The 21,482-nt window shown below is 45.2% G+C and overlaps 2 protein-coding genes across 3 annotated transcripts in view; one reads left to right on the plus strand and one right to left on the minus strand.

Annotated features, from left to right (window-relative positions):
• Positions 1-18,363, minus strand: part of zgc:172121 (uncharacterized protein LOC337599 homolog) — a 31,221-nt gene extending 12,858 nt beyond the window's left edge. The window contains exons 1-3 of one of the 2 annotated variants that reach the window (XM_068034098.1): positions 18,224-18,363; positions 8,734-8,801; positions 785-957 (exon numbers count right to left, since the gene is read on the minus strand). In XM_068034098.1, coding sequence (XP_067890199.1) covers positions 785-957; positions 8,734-8,801; positions 18,224-18,301 — 319 coding nt within the window. In that variant the 5' untranslated portion in view covers positions 18,302-18,363. The remainder of the gene's footprint in view (positions 1-784; positions 958-8,733; positions 8,802-18,223) is intronic. The other variant, XM_068034099.1, reaches the window with a different exon arrangement.
• Positions 1-21,482, plus strand: part of ercc5 (excision repair cross-complementation group 5) — a 182,313-nt gene that overhangs the window by 87,819 nt on the left and 73,012 nt on the right. The window contains exons 17-21 of the mRNA XM_068034427.1: positions 1,072-1,205; positions 5,416-5,624; positions 11,900-12,022; positions 12,089-12,251; positions 14,603-14,670. Coding sequence (XP_067890528.1) covers positions 1,072-1,205; positions 5,416-5,624; positions 11,900-12,022; positions 12,089-12,251; positions 14,603-14,670 — 697 coding nt within the window. The remainder of the gene's footprint in view (positions 1-1,071; positions 1,206-5,415; positions 5,625-11,899; positions 12,023-12,088; positions 12,252-14,602; positions 14,671-21,482) is intronic.

The raw sequence follows: 21,482 nt of genomic DNA on the forward strand, positions 1-21,482 counted from the left end.
TATTAAATGACCCCTGCTAGAAGTGTGCATGTGGATGTTGGGCTACGACAAGATCAAGCTTGGCTGTGATGCTCCTTGTAATCAAATAATCTGCTCAGTCACTGTTAAGGCTCATACATTAATAGCAGTCACTTTAGCCAAGTATAGAAATGAATGCAAACATCCCTGGTACTACACCTCTGTATGAGTCAATGCTTTGAAGAGAGGAGGAAAGAAAATTTGAAAAAAAAAAAGAAAAAATATGGAAATGTCTATTAAACATAATAACAAAGACATGATTCCACTAAATTACATAAATATTAATTATTTCTAAAATATTAGAAAATGAATTCATAGTGGTCATGATTCTCAGCATTCCACTAACTGAATTTGGTAGCTGTCAAAGTTTTGCGCTTAGGTTACAATTTTTGGAAGCAGGAAAAATTTTAAGCTGGTAATGCACCAAGTCTGTGCCAATACACCTTATTTATTAACTTGAGTAAAAATAAAGCACTATGGACTAATAATTTCACTTTAGTAAATGTTATTAATACTGGCTAAAATTTCATACTAAAATTGACAACAGACATTGGAGGAATTCATAGCCCCAGAAAGTAATTCTTCAAAGCAACATGTCATGTAGAAAAAATATAAATTTACATTTTTGCTTCTCAGTTTGGTTGAAAAAAATTCTTGCAATATTTCAGCCTGTACAATATGGGTTGTGGAGTGAAACTGAAAAGCAAGTCTGAAAATTGTTAAAATATCTCTGAAGTGAAAAGCTAACAGTAGTTGCAAAACTTACCTAAACTTCTGGATTCTGACAGAAACTCATCAACAGCCTCTTTAGCAAGTTGTACTCCTGACTGCAAGAGCAGGGCTGCCTCATCTGATCTCAAACTAAGATACTTAACAAATCCTGCCACAGTCGCCTGGTATGTGGCTGTGGCAATTACATCAGCACCACTACAAAGGTACCTAGAAGTGAAAAAAATATACTTTAAAATAAATTTAGTGTTGAAATTAGAGATAGGCATATTTAACTCAAATTCTATATGTAATGACAAATCAAGCTTAAATACAATATTGTAGATTTTCCAAATGGTTACACCACAGGATTGGGACCAATGTCCTCCCAGGGAGGTTCACCGGTGCGGCTGGGGCAGGTTTCAGCTAAATTGGCAGAAGATGGGCACCAGCATATAGAAGTTGAAAAGAAGAATAAGGTGCATAAAATAAGAATATTGGATAGTACTCGAGAAGGAAGTAGTACCATATTCGAAAGGAGCAGAAGGAATAGACAGGTTTAGAATGCGTGCATGTAAACACACAAAGTGTGGTGAATAAGGTTGGTGAGCGACAAGCACAGGTAGCCCTCTGAGAATATGCTATAGTAGCAATAATGGAAACATGGCTTTAAAATTGTGAAGACTGGGTGCTTAATATTCAAGGATATAAAGTGTTCAGAAAAGATAGGGAAGGAAAGGGAGGTAGGGTGGCAATACTGATTAGGGAAAATATTGTAGTGTTAAAAAGAGGGGATTCCCTTGAGGGGGCAAGGACAGAATCCATTTGGTCAGAGTTGAAAAGCAAAAAAGGTATGATCAGGGTACTAAGAAGTATTCTATAGGCCTCAAAAATAATGAAAGAGAGGAGCAAATCTGCAGGGAAATCACAGAGATGTGCAAGAACTATACTGTGGTGATATTGGGGGACTTTAATTACCCAAATAGCAATTGGGATAATGTTAGAGTAAAGGGTAAGGAGGGGGAGGAATTTTTGAAATGTGTTCAGGCGAACCTCCTTGACCAGTATGTTCTCGGCCCAACTAGGAAGGAGGCATAAAAACAAAAAGTGTTGAAAATACTTGGCAGGTCAGGCAGCATCTATGGAGAGAGAAGCAGGGTGTTGCTTTTATTATGGGAAGGAGGCATTGCTGGATCTGGTGCTGGGAAATGAGGTGGGCCAAGCAGACCAAGTGTCTGTGGGGGAACACTTGGGTAAGAGTGATCATTAGGTTTAGATTAGCAATGAAGAAGAGCAAGGAACAATCTAAGGTAGAATTTCTAAATTGGAAAAGGCTAGCTTCAATTGGATGAGAGGGGATCTAGCCAGGGTAAAATGGAACCAAAGATTGACAGAAAAACTGTAACAGAACAATGTGTGATCTTTAAGGAGATGTTTCAGGCAGAGGGTAGGTACATTCCAACAAGGGCAAAAGGTAGTGGAACAAAAGCCAGGGCTCCTTGGATGACGAAGATGTTAGAGAATATGATGAAACAAAAAAAGAGTGTATAATGCATGTCAGATGAATTCTTCAAGTGAGAACCAGGCCAAATATAGCAAGTTGAGAGGGGAGGTGAAGAGGAAAATAAGACCAACAAAGAGAGAATATGTCAGTTAACATAAAAGGGAATCCAAAAATCTTCTACCGGCATGTAAATAATAAGCGGATACTAAGAGGCAGGGTGGCTCCTATTAGGGACAAAGAAGGTGATATATGCTTAGAGGCACCAGGCAAGAATACTTAATGAGTAGTTTGTATCGGTGTTTACTAAGGAAGGGTACGCGGACAAAATATTGGAAGCAGAGATCACAGAGGTACTTGGATGGGGTGAAAATTGATCTGCAGGACGTACTGAAAAGGCTGAATATGCTTAGAGTGAATAAGTCACCTGGTCCGGATAGCTTATATCCCAGGTTGCTAAGGGAAATGGGGGGTAGAGGTAGCGGATGGGCTTGCCATATTCTTCCAATCGTCCCTAGATACAGGGAGGTGCCGTAGGATTGGAAATTGGCAAATGTGACACCCTTATTCAAGAAAGGGTGTAAGACATTCCGTGTAACTACAGGCCGATCAGTTTAACATCAGTGGTGGGTAAGGTTTAAAAACAATAATTGAAAAAAATTAACTGGTACTTGGAGAGGTTTGAGTTAATTATGGAGAGGCAGCACAGATTTGTAAAAGGCAGATCATGCTTGACAAATCCAATTGAATATTTTTGATGAAAAAAATCATAGAATCATAGAAAGTTTAAGGCACAGAAAGATGCCACTTGGCCCATCGTGTCTGCACTGGCAAAAAAACCCAGCCTAATCCCCCCTTCCAGCATTTGGTCCGTAACCCTGCAGGTTACAGCTCTTGAGGTGCATATCCAGACACCTTTTAAATGAGTTAAGGGTTTATGCCTCTACTACTGGGGGAGGCAGTGGTATTGTCAATGGACTAGTAACCCCAAAAAATTCTGGAATTTAAAGCTAGTCTAATGATGGCTATTAAACCATTGTCAATTGTCGTAAAAACCCATCTGGTTCACTAATGTCATTAAGGGAAGGAAATCTGCTGTCTTTACTTGGTCTGGCCTACATGTGACTCCAGACCGACAGCAATATTGTTGACTATTAAATGCCCTCTGAAATGGCCGAGCAAGCCACTCCAGTTGCATCAAGCTACTATAAAGTCAATAAGGAATGAACCTGGACGGACCACCCGGCATCAACCTAGGACCGGAAACGACAAGGCAAACCCAGCCCTGCTGACCCTGCTAAGTCCTCCTTACTAACTTTGGCTTGTGCCAAAGTTGGGAGAGCTGTTCCACAGACTAGTCAAGCAGCAGCCTGACATAGTCATACTCAGGGAATCATAACTTACAGTCAATGTGCCAGACACCGCCATCCCCATCCCCGGGTAGAGGTGGACGCTGCAGAGGCAGCGGCACAGTGGTAAAGGCCTGCTACCCGACCCGAACCCGACAGGACCCGATAACACGAGTCAGGTTCGGGTCGGGTCGGGTCGGGTCGGACCACTCTTCCAGGTCTGGCCTTCGGGCTCAAGACGGGTCGGGTTGGGCCGGGTACGGGTCAGACACACACAGCAAGAATTGCAGGTAAGTGTTAAAAGTTAAAAACTTACCTGAACTGCGAGTCCGGAACGTCAAGCAGGGAAACTCTGAGCCAGCGCAGTGAGCGTCTCTATGACATCATCACGCTCATGCTGTGGCTTCCTGAAGATTGGGAGTCGGAAGTTAGTAAACATTGTGGTGGTCGGGTTGGGCTCGCGTCGAGTCGGGCTCGGGGGGGAAAATGGAGGGACTCGGCCCAGGTAGGGTTCAGGTCGGGTTTTCTTTTGTGACTTGAGCAGGCCTTTACACAGTGGTATATAGACGGGAGGGAGTTGCTGTGGGAGTCCTCAACATCGGCTCTGGACCTCATGAAGTCTGATGTCATCAGGTCAAACATGGGCAAGGAAACCTCCTGCTGATTACCATCTACCACCCACACCCACCCCCACCCCTGAGCTGATGAATCAGTACTCCTCCATGTTGAACACCACTTGGAGGAAGCACTGAGGGTGGCAAAGGTGCAGAATGTACTCTGGGTGGAGGACTACAATGTCCGTCACCAAGAGTGGCTCGGTCGCACCATTACTGACTGAGCTCGCCGAGTCCTAAAGGACATAGCTGCTAGACTGGGTCTGCAGGTGGTGAGGGAATCAACAAGAGGGAAAAACATACTGGATCTCATCCTCACCAATCTGCCTGTCGCAGATGCATCTATCCATGACAGTATTGGTAGGAGTGACCACCGCACAGCCCTTGTGGAGACGAAGTCCCGTCTTCACATTGAGGATACCCTCCATCGTGCTGTGTGGTACTACCACCATGCCAAATGGGACAGATTTCGAACAGATCTAGCAACGCATAACTGGGCATACATGAAGCGCTGTGGGCCATCAGCAGCAGCAGAACTGTACTCAACCACAATCTGTAACCTCATGACCCGCCAAATCCCCCACTCTACCATTACTATCAAGCTGGGGGATTAACCCTGGTTCAATAAAGAGTGCAGGAGGGAATGCCAGGAGCAACACCAGGCATACCTCAAAATGAGGTGTCAACCTGGTGAAGCTACAACCCAGGACTACTTGCGTGCCAAACTGCGTAAGCAGCATGCGACAGGCAGAGCTATGCGACCCCACAAGCAACAGATCAGATCTAAGTTCTGCAGACGTGCCACATCCAGTCATGAATGGTGGTGGACAATTAAACAACTAACTGGAGGAGGTGACTCCACAAATATCCCCATTCTCAATAATGAGGGAGCCCAGCACATCAGTGCAAAAGATAAGGCTGAAGCATTTGCAACAATCTTCAGCCAGAAGTGCCAAGTTGATGATCCATCTCGGCCTCCTCCTGAGGTCCCCAGCATCACAGATGCCAGACTTCAGCCAATTCGATTCACTCCGCATGATATCAGGAAACGACTGAGGCACTGGATACTGCAAAGGGCTCTGACAACATTCCATCAATAGTACTGAAGACCTGTGCTCCAGAACTTGCCACGACCCTAGCGCAGATGTTCCAGTACAGCTACAACACTGGCACCAACCCGGCAATGTGGAAAATTGCCCAGTTATGTCCTGTACACAAAAAGCAGGACAAATCCAGCTCAGCCAATTATTGCCCCATCAGTCAACTCTCGATCATCAGCAAAGTGACGGAAGGTGTTGTTGAGAGTGCTTTCAAGTGGCACTTACTCAGCAATAACCTGCTCAGTGACGCTCAGTTTGGGTTCCACCAGGGCCACTCAGCTCCTGATCTCATTACAGCCTTGGTTCAAATATGGGCAAAAGGGCTGAACTCAAGGTGAGTTGAAAGTGACGCCCTTGACATCAAGACAGCATCTGACCAACTATGGCATCAAGGAGCCCTGGCAAAACTGGAGACAATGGGAAACAGGGGGAAAACTCTCTGCTGGTTGGAGTCATACCGAGCACAAAGGAAGATGGTTGTGGTTGTTGGAGGTCAATCATCTGAGCTCCAGGACATCACTGCAGGAGTTCCTCAGGGTAGTGTCCTAGGCCCAACCATCTTCAGCTGCTTCATCAATGACCTTCCTTCAATCATAAGGTCAGAAGTGGGGATGTTCGCTGATGATTGTACAATGTTCAGCACCATTCGTGACTCCTCAGATACTGAAACAGTCTGTGTAGAAATGCAGATATGGACAATATCCAGGCTTGGACTGATATGTGGCAAGTAACACTTGCGCCACACAAGTGCCAGGCAATGACTATCTCAAATAAGAGAGAATCTAACCATCTCCTCATAACATTCAATGGCAATACGATTGCTGAATCCCCCACTATCAACATCCTGGCGGTGACCATTGACCAGAAACACAACTGGAGTAGCCATATAAATACCATGGTTACAAGAGCAGGTCAGAGGCTAGGAATCCTGCGGCGAGTGACTCACCTCCTGGCTCCCCAATGCCTGTCCACCATCTACAAGGCACAAGCCAGGAGTGTGATGGAATACTCTCCACTTGCCTGGATTGGTGCAGCTCCAACAACACTCAAGAAGCTCGACACCATCCAGGACAGAGTAGCCCATTTGATTGGCACAAACATTCACTCCCTCCACCACTGACGAACAGTGGCAGCAGTGTGTACCATCTACAAGATGCACTGCAGCTATGCACCAAGGCTCTTTAGACAGCACCTTCCAAACCCGTGACCTCTACCACCTGGAAGGACAAGGGCAGCAGATGTATGGGAACATCATCACCTGCAAGTTCCCCTCCAAGCCACACACCATCCTGACTTGGAACAATATCACCGGTCCTTCACCATCGCTGGGTCAAAATCCTGGAACTCCCTTCCTAACAGCACTGTGGGTGTACCTACCCCACATGGACTGCAGCAGTTCAAGAAGGCGGCTCACCACCACCTTCTCAAGGGCAATTATGGATGGGCAATAAATACTGTCCTCACCAGCGACACACATATCCCATGAATAAATGAAAAAAAACCTTTTCAGGCAGTGAGTTCCAGACCCCCACCACCCTCTGGGTGAATTTTATTTCTCATCTTCCCTCAAATCTTTCTACCAATCACTTTAAATCTATGCCCCCTAGTCTGCTAAGGTAAATAGGCCCTTCACATCCACTCTATCTAGGCCCCTCACAATTTTGTACATTTCAATCAAATCTCCCCTCAGCCTTCTCTGTTCCAAGGAGAACCCCAGCCTACCCAATCATTCTCTTATAGCTGCATTTTTCCAGTCCCAGCAACATCCTCGTAAATCTCCTCTGTACCCTCTCTCGTGCAATTCCCTCCTTTCTGTAATGAGGTGACCAGAACTGCACACAGTACTCAAGTTGTGTTCCAATGATTTATACATTTCCAGCATAACCTTGGCTAATAAAGGATTCCATATGCCTTTTTAACCACCTTATCAATCTATCCTGCTACCATCAGGGATCTGTGGACAGTCACACCAAGGTCCCTCACTTCAGTTACAGTTACAGAGATACAGCACTGAAACAGGCCCTTCGGCCCACCGAGTCTGTGCCGACCATCAACCACCCATTGATACTAATCCTACACTAATTCCATATTCCTACCACATCCCCACCTGTCCCTATATTTCCCTACCACCTACCTATACTAAGGGCAATTTATAATGGCCAATTAACCTATCAACCAGCAAGTCTTTGGCTTGTGGGAGGAAACCGGAGCACCCGGAGGAAACCCACGCAGACACAGGGAGAACTTGCAAACTCCACACAGGCAGTACCCAGAATTGAACCCAGGTCGCTGGAGCTGTGAGGCTGCGGTGCTAACCACTGCGCCACTGTACCGCCTTCCTCTACACCTCTCAGTATTCTCAAAAAGTCGGGGGTGAGTCCGCCTCCATTGGGCATGGGGAGTCACACTGGGATTTTATGCCCCCAAGGCCCTTAATTGGCCTTGGATTTGAACTGCCACCTCTCTGAGGCAGGAAGTCCCACCTAATGGAGCTTCTGGCCAATCAGCAGGCTGGCAGCTCTCAGTCCCAGCAGCGCCACTGGGACCGGTGGCCACGACTGAGACTGAACCCAGCCAATAGAAGCAAGTGGGATGATGGCCCCGGCGAGGAAAAGGGGAGGGGGGAGGTGTTGTGTAGTGGAGGTGGTTGGGCCATGGGAGGGGGGGGGGGGCCCTCCATGGGCCCAGAGTGCCCGATCAGGAGGGGCCCCTCCAGCCCGCAAGCGGTCTGGCTGCTGGTAAAATAACAGCAGCTGTGGGAGGAGGCCCTTAAGTGGCAGTTAATTGGCCACTGAAGGGCCCTGATCGCCATCGCCACCCCACGTAAAATTGCAGTGGAGGCAGGAAGGCGTTGAGAATGCCCTCCTCCCACCCCCACCTCCTTCACCAGCCCACTCGTAAAATTCCAGACAAAAGGTGTGGATTATATTTGAATCAAGTTTATCAAACTCATGCAATGCTTCCTGAACTTCACCCTGTTCAAGACACCAGCCCATTTGCACATTACCCAGCACTTCACCTTAATTTGATTAATTTTCAGACAAATTAAGCTGTCAGTGTTCTACTTTCTGCTTGTTTTGCAACCAGTACATATTTCCATTGGAATAATTCTTCCAAAGTAGCACTTAATACACCAGACAGTCATGTGAGTTAGACACAGAGTAAATGACCCTCTGCTCTTCCCCAAAAACATGACAACCCCAACCTCTGAAGATCATCCCCTATCACACGCATGAGACATTTTTCCATCTCACGCTATCCATGCTGTCACCTCTCTGCGGCAGATTACCAATTGAGTACCAGTGTTGAAGTTGGGGCAATTGTGCTCCAGGTCCATGCCCACAAAGAACTGGAGAACAAAGAACAAAGAGGAGCTCTATCTTTAACATTAAATTACAGAGCAAATTTAAAACAGTAAAACAAAAATAGCTGTTTCTAATTACCTTGCGTGCACATTTTTGATAGCCTGGGGGTTAGTTTGCAATACTCTGGCACTCCACAATGGATCTTCCTATTGCAGATAAAAGTATTCATTATTAAAGTGCAATTTTAATCGACACTCACTGGGCTTTTAGCTCAAATCAACGCAATGAAATTCACCTCCAAATGAATATCTATGTCTGCATGAGCCTGATAGCCAGTGCTCGCAAGCTACATATGGCCACATTTGTACCCCTCTGCCATACAGGCTTTCAGGTCAATGACTGGGGAAGCAGTGAGACCAAACTGCACATTTTGCTGCCACTTGAAGAAACTCAAGAGGTAGAGTGATTGTTCGATTGCATAATAGCCAGTGGATGGAGGGCACGTTGTTCAGATATTTCCAATAGAGGTACTGCAAGGACAGCAGAAGGTCTGAGAGCACAGCAGGGATATAGAGAGAGAGAGAGAGAGACAGAGACAGAGACGACAGAGAGAGAGAGAGAGAGAGAGAGAGAGAGAGAGAAAATCAAAGTGTGATGTCATAGGAAAGTGGGAAAGTGATTTGTTGGTGAATATTTCTTTTTTTCGGTCTCTATATAGGGTAGTCTTTAAAATTAGGAACTGGGAAATTAATAACCTCAATCAGGATGAGTTAACAGTGATTTAATAAGAGAAGTAGCACACAGCAGGTCCAGAGGCATTAATTAAAATTAATAGTTTAAACAAGGTACCAACTAGATTCTAAAAGAGGCAATAGAGTTTTTTAAGATCATGACTGGTCAACTGAGATCAGTTGCTTGCAATTTCTGCCCCATGTGGAAACTCCCAGACACTTCATGTGTCTTGGGCAACCACGTGTGTTGGAAGTGTCTCCAGTTGCTTGAGCTCGAGCTCAGGATTTCCAACTTTGAGGGGCAGCTGCAGTCAAGAGCAGGTGTACTTTCCTGGAGGTGGTCGCTCCACAGGCAGTAAGAGTTCAGGATACTAGGTGGATGACCAGAACACTAGGAAGAGGCAGGAGGTGCAGGAGACTTCAGGGTGTCTGCCACTCTCAAACAGGTACTCAGCATTGGAGACTGCTGGAAATGACGATACCCTGAAGGAGTGCAGTCCAGACTATGGCACCAATGGGCAAGGGACTGTACACGAGGGAACAGCAAAGTGTAGAAATGCAGTTGTTATAGGAGATTCCATAGTCAAGGCGACAGACAGGAATTTCTGTAACCATCATTGTAAGTCCCCCACGGTGTGTTGCCTCCCTGGTCCCAGGGTAAAGGACATCACGGAGAGGGTGCAGGGTATTCTGCAGGGGGAAGGTAGTGAGCCAGAAGTTGCAGTACACATTGGTACCAATGACATAGCAAGGGCTATGTCAGTCAGATTTTCAGGAGCTAGGGAGGAAGTTAAAGAGTAGAACATCAAACGTAATTGTCTCTGGATTACTCCCAGTGTCATACGCTAGCAAAAGTAGAATAGGAAGGTAGGGAGGAGCAATGTGTGGCTTGAAACATGGTGCAGGAGAGAGGTCTTCAAATTCTTGGCACATTGGGACCAGGTCTGGGGCAGGAGGCACCTATTCAAAAGGGGCAGGTTGCACCTCAACAGGACTGGGACCAATGTCCTCATGGGGAGATTCACTAGTGTAGTTGGAGTGAGTTTAAAGTAAATTGGCAGGGGGATGGGCACCAGCATATAGAAGTAAAAAAGAGGAATAAGGTGTATAATGTGAGTGTGTTGAACAGTACTAGAGACGGGAGTAGTTCCATATTAGATAGGAGCAGACTGAGAAGGGCTACGTGGAATGAATAGACAGGATTACAATACATGAATGTAAACGCACAAAGTGTGGTGAATAAGGTTGGTGAGCTACAAGCACAAATAGCAGTATGGGAATATGATATCGTGGTAATAACAGAAATATGGCTGTAATGCCAATGTGCTTTGTTGAATGATAATTTTCTTTAATCCACTGACTGGAGATCTGAATTTATATTTTTTAAGGGACATTTTTTTTAAAAAGCTAAAAGGATAACTTTGCTAGCAGCTTAAGATGGCTACCTAGTTTGCAACACTGTATCCTACATGTAAGGTCTCTAAGGAGGCAGACGAAATGGCTACTCAGTGCCCAGCAAGAACTAAGACCCAGGAAGTTTAAGGGAACTGCTTGTTCTTTTTCTTTTTAGCAAGAGAGAAATACTGCTAACTGCTATATTTTGAATCACTGAGTGACTGTCATGTAACAAGCCCCTCCCCATCTGTGGTTTGAAGCTTGTGTCTGTCTGCAGCAGAGAGAAGCTACTGGATTCTGACACGTGCAGACCCGACTGGGGGTCTCTCTCTCTCTCTCCCTCTCCATTCCAGCTTGAAAGCTTTTAAATCCTGCCAGTTGACCAACCACCTTTGCATACTCCAGCTACAATCAGAAACCCCATTAGAAGAAATCATCCGCATCGTTGTCTCCAAGAGACCCATCAAACCAGTCATCTACCTCTTCAAACTAAAAACCTCAGGACCACCGAATTCAGCTGGAAGCCAGCTGAATCACCAAACGCCACAGACTGTAAAGCCCTTTTTTCTATGGCGTCTAACTCAACCAATCTACTTTTCCCCACTCTGTAACCTATTTGTGTGTGTGTAAACCTCCAGTGTATGTGTATGAGTGAAAGTTGGCACGTAGTTTATTATTTTCATTAGTTGGGTTTTGGTACAATAAAGTTAACCTCTTTGTTAACTCTAGAAAATCTGTCCGATTGGTCCTTCTGAATTAGCCAGTAAGAAAAAATTAAACTTCTTGTGTTCGAACAAGGAGAGGAAAAAGAGGGAAGCCCTTTGACACCTCCTCAGTTGACCATAACAGTGGCTGAAAAATAGTGACAACTGGGCACTTAATATACAAGGATATAAAGTGTTCAGAAAAGATAGAGAAGGAAAAAAAGGGAGGTGAGGTGGCAGTACTGATTAGGGAAGACATTGTGGTGTTAGAAAGAGGGGATGTTCTTGAGGGGGCAATGACAGAATCCACTTGTTTAGAGTTGAGAAGCAAAAGGGTATGATCACACTACAAGGCGTATTCTACAGGCCTCCAAATATTGAGAGAGACAGAGGAGCAAATCCGCAAGGAAATCATAGAGATGTGGTGATATTGGGGGACTTTAATTACTCAAATATTGATTCTGACCATTTTAGAGTAAAGGGAAAGGAGGAAGAAGACATTCTGGATTGTGTTCTGGCGAACTTCCTTGATCAGTATGGTCTCAGCCCAACTAGAAAGAAGGCATTGCTGCATCTGGTGCTGGGAAATGAGGTGGGGTAAGTGGACCATGTGCCTGTGGAGGAGCACTTGGGTAAGAGTGATCATTGTATCATAAGGTTTAGATTAGTAATGGAAAAGATCAAGGAACAATCTAAAAGAACTTCTAAGCTGGAAGAAGGCTTCAATGGGATGAAAAGGGCTACAGCCAGGCTTAAATTGAACCAGATATTGACAGGAAAAACTGTAATGGAACAATGGGTGATCTTTAAGGAGGAGATGTTTCAGGTACAGGCTAGGTACATTCCAACAAGAGTGAAAGGTAAGGGAACCAAAGCCAGGGTTCCATGGATGACAAGGGAGATAGGGAATATGATGAAACAAAAAAAAGGGTCTATGATGCATGTCAGGTGAATTCTTTAATTGAGAACCAGGCCAAATACAATAACTTGAGAGAGGAAAATAAGACTGGCAAAGAGAGAACATTAGAATAGAATGGCAGTTAACATAAAGGGAACCCAAGAATCATCTACTGGCATGTAAATAGTAAGCGGGTAGTAAGAGGCGGAGTTGGGCCTATTTGGGAGAAAGAGGGTAATATATGCTTAGAGGCACAGTGCAAAGCTAGAATACTTAAGGAGTATCTTATATCGGTGTTTACTAAAGAAGAGGGAATCTGACAAAATATCGGTAGAAGTGCAGAGATAGAGGCAATGGATAGGGGAAAAATTGAGAGGGAGGAGTGTCTGTAAAGCTTGGCTATGCTTAGGGCAGATAAGTCACCTGGTCTGGATGGCTTGCATCCCCAGTAGCTAAAGGAAGGGCGTCCCTAGATATGAGGAAGCTGCCAGAAGATTCGAGAGTGGCAAATGTGACACCCTTATTCAAGAAAAAGTGCAAGGACAGTCCTAGCATCTTCAGGCCAGTTAGTTTAACCCCAGTGGTGGGTAAGGTTCTAGAAACAATAATCAGGGGAAAAAAATCATCAGGCACTTGGAGAAGTTTGAGTTAATTGAGAATAGCCAGCACAAATTTGTAAAAAGATCATGCTTGACTAATCTAATTTTATTTTTTGATGAAGTAAAAGTGCCATAACCTGCAGGGCTACAGACCAAATGCTGGAAAATGGGATTAGGCTGGGTTGCTTGTTTTTTGGCAGGCACAGACTTGATGGGCCAAGTGACCTCTTTCTGAGCTGTAAACATTCTATGATTCCAAGGCTGATGAGGGGAATGCGGTGGATGTTGTCTATACGATTAGATTTTTTAGATTAGATTAGATTAGAGATACAGCACTGAAACAGGCCCTTCGGCCCACCGAGTCTGTGCCGAACATCAACCACCCATTAATACTAATCCTACACTAATCCCATATTCCTACCAAACATCCCCACCTGTCCCTATATTTCCCTACCACCTACCTATACTAGTGACAATTTATAATGGCCAATTTACCTATCAACCTGCAAGTCTTTTGGCTTGTGGGAGGAAACCGGAGCACCCGGAGAAAACCCACGCAGACACAGGGAGAACTTGCAAACTCCACACAGGCAGTACCCGGAATCGAACCCGGGTCCCTGGAGCTGTGAGGCTGCGGTGCTAACCACTACGCCACTGTGCCGCCCTATGGATCTTAAGAAAGCATTAGATGAAGTTTTTTTTATTCGTTCATGGGATGTGGGTGTCGCTGGCTAGGCCAGCATTTACTGCCCATCCCTAATTGCCCTTGAGAAGGTGGTGGTGAGCTGCCTTCTTTAACCGCTGCAGTCCTTGGGGTGTAGGTAGACCCTGTGACAGAAATCCCACATGCCAAATGGAAAATATTAATTTTGTTCGATGGAACGTTGCCTGAGACTTTTTACTGGACATTATTACAAACAACTTTTAAAAAGCAGAACAGCTAAAGATGACCACACACAATTTGCATTTGAGAAGCCAAAGGCCAGCTGGGAGACAGAGGTGATTGCCCTGTCTAGCCAGAACAATGGGGGTGCTCCCTCATTCAATTAACTAGAATGGTTTTGTCAACATTGGTCGTCAAAAGCCATCGACACCCATTGACCTTTGAAAGAGCCAAACCCCCCGCCCAACCCCAGCAAGTACGTTTGCACAGCTTGAGAAGAATTTTGAATTTCAAAAAACTTTCCAGAAACTTCTGTTTTTCCAAACAAAGAGGTGGTCACATGACATCCCTGCCTGTGTAACTCTGAGTTTGTGCATTGTGCCTAAGAAAAAAAAACAGTAACTGAACGCCAAGAAGGAACATCTCTCCTCTCTCCTTCTCCAGCAAAGTCCCAGGGAAGCCTCGGTGGCAGCTACTAAGGCTCAAGACTACAGACCTTTACAAGCAACAACCAGGGAACACGGATAAAGCCCCTCTCCTACCTTCAAGAGCCAGAGGAGCAAGCCTGAATTGTGCGTGGCCCAGCGAAGACTTCAAGACTTCAACTAAGGACACTGAAACTCAGTATTTGAATTCCATTTATTACTTCAACCTCCCAACTCTTTTTTTCCCCTCTGTAGCTATTTGTGTGTGTGCCTCTCATATGAATGAGAGTGGACGTGTCACGTATTTTAGTAATTTTAACCGGTTTAGAGTGATAAGGTTAATAAGCTTAGATCATTCTTTTTTAATCTCAGGAAAACCTGTCTGATTGGTTCATTTGTAATTATATTCGAGGAACAGTGAGTAAGGGCTCACTGAGTTGGTAAGCCAGATCATTGTGTTAACAGAATAAAACTCTGTTGCAGTCAAATCAGAGAAAGGGCGAAAGGGAAGCCTGAGACCCCTTCCTCACCTGGTTGTAACAACCCACAGTGCTGTTAGGAATGGAGTTTCAGGATTACGACCCAGCAACAGTGAAGGAAAGGCAATATAGTTCCAGGTCAGGGTGGCATGCAGCTTGGAGGTGAGCTTGCAGGTGGTGGTGTTTCCATGCATCTGCTGTTCTTGTTCTTCTAGAGGTCGTGGGTTTGGAAGGTGCTGTCAAAAGAGCCTTGATGAGTTGCTGCAGTACATCTAGTAGATGGTACACACTGCTGCCATTGTGCATCGGTGGTAAAGGGAGTGACTGTTGAAGGTGGTGGATGGGGTGCTAATCAAGGGGACTGCTTTGTCTTGGATGGTGTCGAGCTTCTCAAGGGCTGCTGGAGCTACACTCATCCAGGCAAGTGGACAGTTTGCCATCATACTCCTGACTTGTGCCTTGTAGATAGGCATTGGGAAGACAAGAGGTGAGTTACTCGCCACAGAATTCCCAGCCTCTGACCTGCTCTTGCAGCCACAGTATTTATATCGCTGGTCCAGTTCAGCTTCTGGTCAATGGTAACCCCCCAGGGTGTTGATAGTGGGGGATTCAGCGATGGTAATGCTGGTAAGGGGAGATGGTCAGATTCTCTTTTGTTTGAGATGGTAATTGCCTAGCACTTGTGTGGCATGAATGTTACTTGCCACTTATCAGCCCAAGCCTGGATATTGTCCAGGTCTTGCTGCATATGGACATGGGCTGCTTCATTATCTGAGGAGTCACGAATGGTACTGAACATTGTGCAGTCATCAGCGAACATTCCCACTTCTGACCTTATGTTGGAGGGAACGTCATTGATGAAGCAGCTGAAGATGGTTGGGCTAAGGACACTACCCTGAGGAACTCCTGCAGTGATGTCCTGGGACTGAGATGATTGACCTCCAAAAACCCCAACAGCTTCCTTTGTGCTAGGTATGACTCCAAACAATGGAGAGTTTTCCCCCCGATTCCCATTGACTCTAGTTTTGCTAGGGCTCCTTGATGCCATACTAGGTCAAAAGCTGCCTTGATGTCAAGGGCAGTCACTCTCACCTCATCTCTGGAGTTCAACTCTTTTGTCCATGTTTGGACAAGGCTGTAATGAGGTCAGGACCTGAGTGGCCATAATGGAACCCAAACTGAGCATCAGTGAGCAGGTTATTGCTGAGCAAGTGCCACTTGATAGCATTGTCGGTGACTCCTTTCCTCAATTTGCTGATGATCGAGGGCATACTGATGGGGAGATAATTGGCCGGGTTGAATTTGTCCTACTTTTTGTGTACAGGACATACCTGGGCAATTTTCTACATTGTCAGGTAGATGCCAGTGTTGTGGCTGAACTGGAACAGCTTGGCTAAGGGCACGACCAGTTCTGGAGCACAAGTCTTCAGTACTATTGCTGGAATGTTGTCAGGGCCCATAGCCTTTGCAGTATTCAGTGCCTTCAGCCGTTTCTTGATATCACGTAGAGTGAATCGAATTTGCTGAAGACTGGCATCTGTATTGATGGGGATCTCAGGAGGAGGCCGTGATGGATCATCCACTCGGAACCTCTGGCTGAAGATGGATGCAAATGCTTCACTCTTGTCTTTTGCACTGATGTCTTGGACTCCCCCATTGTTGAGGATGGGGATACTTGTGAAACCTCTTCCTATTAGTTGTTTAATTGTCCACCACCATTTACAACTGGATGTGGCAGCACTGCAGAGCTTAGATCTGATCCGATGCTTGTGGGATTGCTTAGCCCTGTCTATCACATGCTGCTTCTGCTGTTTAGGCATGCAAGTAGTCCTGTGTTGCAGCTTCACCAGGCTGACACCTCATTTTTAGGTGTCCCTGGTGCTGCTCCAGGCATGCCCTCCTGCACTCTTCATTGAACCAGGGTACCACTTAAAAGGCTGGTTAACAAAATTGAGGCTCGTGGAATAGGAGGGTCAATGTCCAATTGAATAGAAAAATGGCTTAAGGACAAAAAACAGCAAGTGATGGTAAATGGTTGTTTTTCAGACTGCAGCATGATAGACAGTGGTGTCAGTGCTAGGACCACTGCTTTTTTCGATATATATCACTTCTATCATGGAATACTGAGTAGAATTTCAAAATTTGCCAATGATACCAAACTTGGAGGAGTGGCAAATGGTGAGGATGATATGAACAGCCTACAACAGGACAGAGATAGTCTAGCAGAATGGGCTGATAAGTGGCAGATGGAATTTAATACAGACAAGTGTGAGGTGATGCATTTTGGCAGAAGCGAAAGGGAGAGACAACATTGATAGAATTAGTGTAGGATTAGTATAAATGGGTGGTTGATGGCACAGACTCGGTGGGCCGAAGGGCCTGTTTCAGTGCTGTATCTCTAAACTAAACTAAATTGCAGATGTTGAAAATCTGAAATAAAAACAAGAAATGCTGGAAATATTCAGCAAGTCTGGTAGCATCTGTGGAAAGAGAAGCAGAGTTAACGTTTCAGGTCACTGACCCTTCTTCACTGACCTGAAACGTTAACTCTGCTTTTCTTTCCACAGATGCTGCCAGACCTGCTGAGTATTTCCAGCATTTCTTGTTTTTATTTTATTTAAAATGTTATGGGTACTTGAAGGATATAAACTTGCAGGGCTATGACGATTGAGTGGGGAAATGGGACTAACTGGAGTGCTTCACGGAGAGCTGGCATGGCTTTGATGGGCCAAATGGCCCCTTCCATGCTGCAAATGACTGTGATGTGATAAAAGGCTGAAGAAATGTTAGCTCAATTTTAAGGATGCTTACAAGCGTGACATGAAGGTCCTAAGTGTTGACAATCGCACTTGGGAGCCACTAGCTGGCGAAAAAGGGAAATAGCGACACATCCTGTGGACTGGTGTATGCTACCATGATGACCATTTGCTACAGCAGCTTGACCACAGCCGCCAACGTCAAAAACAACTCACAGCGTCACTTTGCTGCTTCATGTGCAGCACTTCTGGCAGAAACTGCCTCTCAAGGATTGGCCTTCACAGGCATCAGCAAAGAAGATACCCCACCTATTTGGATTGTTTGCTGCCTGTCCATCATCTTTCGTAGATGGAAGGATGCCAGCCAACCAACCAAATGCAAGTCATTTTCACGCAGGCTAACTGCAAATTACTGCTTCTTAATTTGCTGGACATTCATGTTGGTTGTAGATGCTCCTAGCCAAAGGCTTAGGACCATGTAGAATCCAAGTTACACAGAGGATGGGGCGGAGTCAAGGTTGCATAATCTGGTGGGGCGGAGTCAAGGTTGCATAATCAGGTGGGGCAGGGGTCAAGGTTGCATAATCAGGTAGGGGCGGAGTCAAAGTTGCATAATCAGGTGGGGCAGGGGTCAAGGTTGCATAATCAGGTAGGGGCAGGGGTCAAGGTTGCATAATCAGGTAGGGCGGAGTCGTTGCCTCTGAACTATTTTAATCCCTTATGCCATTCCCAGCCCTCAACACTCCTGCTCCCATCACCTGCAGGTTAAAGCCCGCCGCCTCGAGCTCGGTCGCTAAACCGCCATCAACAATCGTCACCTCGCGCTCACCAGCCATCCCAGAGCTCCGTCACTTTGACGACCAATAGAAACATACCCTAGAGAGTCGGCACGGAACTGACCAATCACAGACCGGTGATCGGAAGGTCAGGTGTACCATAGAATGTATTCCGGTAGCTCCTGCGCCATTGATATTGATTCCGGTCTGGCAGCGGGGAACTGGCTTTTTTCGCGTTTGCATCGATTAATGACCGTTGCGTTCAGTTCCGCTTTTAATAATGCAGAACTGTTTATTGCAGTTTCAGTTGCCGGGTGAGTGGATATAAAGCGTAGTCCGGGTAAATTCATGGAAGAGTGAAGGTAATTCGGTTCGGTCAGGATGGGGTTTGGAGATACTGGGGGCGGGGGATTAGATATGTTCGGTCCGAGTCGGAGGTTAATCAAAATTGCATGAGCTAACAGGAAAACCTTGATGTATAATGTTTTTCTTTATATTGCTGTTATTTTATTGAGTGCCTCCAAAAGTAAACTCCTTGAACGCTATAGCTACTTTTCAGGAATTTGTTTCAGTATTGTTTCCTTCTATGATCTTGCTGGGCATTGACCCCTTACTATAAAGGCAAAATACTGCGGATGCTGGAAATCTGAACTAAAAACAAAAAGTGCTGGAAATATTGTACAGGTCAGGCAGCATCTGTGGAGAGAGAGAGAAACAGAGTTAACGTTTCAGCTCTGTGACCTTTCATCAGAATTGGCATAGGTTAGAAATGTAATAGGCTTTGAGCAAGTGAAAAGACGGAGGGGGAAGGAAAACAAAAGAGGTGTGTGATAGGACAGGAGAGGCTAAATGACAAAGGAACAAAGGCAAAGGGAGTGCTAATAGTTGTATTAAAAGACAAAGCATCAGTCCAAAGAGAGTGTTAATGGCAGAATATGAACAGCTCTGTCTAAAAGCAAAAACCTGAAACATGTTAAAACAGGCCCATAAAAAACAAAATAATTTTTTAAAAAGGCAGTCATGCTTTGAAATTGTTGAACTCGATGTTGAGTCCAGAGAATGCTGTAGAGTGTCTATTCGGAAGATGAGGTGCTGTTCCTCGAGCTTGCGTTGAGGTTCACTGGAACACTGCAACAGGCCCAGGTCAGAAATGTTGGCTTGGGAGTGGGGTGAAGAATTGAAATGGCAAGCATTCAGAGGCCTGGGCTCACGCTTGCAGACTGAGTGGAGGTGTTCTGCAAAGCAGTCGCCCAGTATGAAAGAAGTACAAGTAAATCGCTGCTTCACCTGGAAGGAGTGTTTGGGGCCTTGGATGGTGAGGAGAGAGGAGTAAAAGAGCAGGTATCGCACCACCTGCGATTGCAAGGGCATGAGGTGTCGGGGTAATGGGGGAGTGGACCAGGGTGTCGCAGAGGGAATAATCCCTTAAGAATGCTGACAATGTGGGAGAGGGAAAGATGTGTTTGGTGGTGGCTTTACGCTGGAGCGGAAGCAATGGAAATTTTGCAAAACCTTTATAAAATACTGGAGTATTGTGTTCAATTCTAGGTAGACCACACTTCAGGAAGGATGTCAAGGGCAGGGAGAGGGTGCAGAAGAGATTTACTAGAATGGTACTAGGATGAGGGATGCGACATGAAGTCCTGTGACATTGATCACAAGTCGTGGGAGTCAGTTGCCAGTGATCGCCAGAGCTGGCGGGCAGCCATAAAGGCGGGGCTGAAGTGTGGCGAGTCAAAGAGACTTAGCAGTTGGCAGGAAAACAGACAGAAGCGCAAGGGGAGAGCCAACTGTATAACAGACCCGACAAGCAAATTTTTCTGCAGCACCTGTGGAAGAGTCTGTCACTCTAGAATTGGCCTTTATAGCCACTCCAGGTGCTGCTCCACAAACCACTGACCACCTCCAGGCGCTTACCCATTGTCTCTCGAGACAAGGAGGCCGAAGAAGAAGACTAGGATGAGGGACTTGTGTTATGTTGAAAATCTGAAGTTTTTCTCTTGAGTAGAGAAGGTGATTTGATAAGGCTGTTCAAAATCATGAATGGTTTTGACAAAGTAAATAATGAGAAACTGTTTCCAGTAGCAGAAGGATTGGTAACCAGAGGACACAGATTGGCAAAAGACCCAGAGGTGAAGTGAGGGAACCTTTTTTTTTACACAGCAAATTATTGTGATCTAGAATGTGCTGCCTGAAAGGGTGCTGGACGCAGATTCAATAGTAACTTTCAAAGGGCAATTGGATAAATATTTGAAGGGATAAAATTTTCAGGGCTATGGTTAAATGAAAAGGGCTGGAATGTGGTGCCCGGAATGGACAAGCTAGGCAGTTTCTCTAATGTATATTCTTATGTAAATAGCTTAGGATAGTCCTGATGGAGACCTTGGAGGGTTATGGGGAAAGAATGGGGAGCGCGACTAGTTGGATGACTCTCTCAAAGAAACGTGATGGGCCTCCTTCTGTGCTGTATCATCCTATGATTCTGTTAACCCTCCTAGGTCTCTGTCAGGACTATCTTAAGCGATTTACATAAGAATATACATTACAGAAACTGCCTAACTTGTCTATTCCTGGCATGTCCTCCCACCCCTTTTCATCTAACCATATCGGCAAAATCTCTATTCCTTTCTCCCTCATGTGCATCAAGCTTCCCCTTGAATGCGTCCATGCTATTCACCTTAACTACTTTTTGGTAGTATGTTGCACATTTGAACCATTCTCTGAATAAAGAATTTTCTCCTGAATTTCCTATTGAATTTATTAGTGACTATTTTTATATTTAAGGCCCTTTGTTTTAGTTTGCCCCCACAAGTGAAAAGAACTTTTCTCCATCTACCCTATCAAACCCTTTCACAATCTTAAAGAACCATATCAGGTTATCCCTCACCCTTCTCTTTTCAAGAGAAAAGAACTCCAGCCTGGTCAATCTTTCCTGGTAGATCTAACCCTTCAGTTCTGGTATCATCTTGTAAATCTTATTTGCACCTTCCCTAGTGTCTCCATATCTTTTTTTATAATATGTAGACCAGATTTTTTTTGTGGTTCTAAAATTATGGTCTAACCAAGGTTCAATGCAAGTTTAACATAACTCTGCTTTTTAATTCTTTCTCTCTCTAAATAAGCCCCCATGCTTTTTTATGGTCTTATTAGCCTGTATCATTACTTTAAGTGATTTTGTATACCTGTACCCCAGATGCCTTTGCTTCCCTCCTCCATTGAGACTTATTTTCCAAGGCATATG

The sequence above is a fragment of the Heterodontus francisci genome, chromosome 6, assembly GCF_036365525.1.
Source record: "Heterodontus francisci isolate sHetFra1 chromosome 6, sHetFra1.hap1, whole genome shotgun sequence".
NCBI lineage: Eukaryota > Metazoa > Chordata > Chondrichthyes > Heterodontiformes > Heterodontidae > Heterodontus > Heterodontus francisci.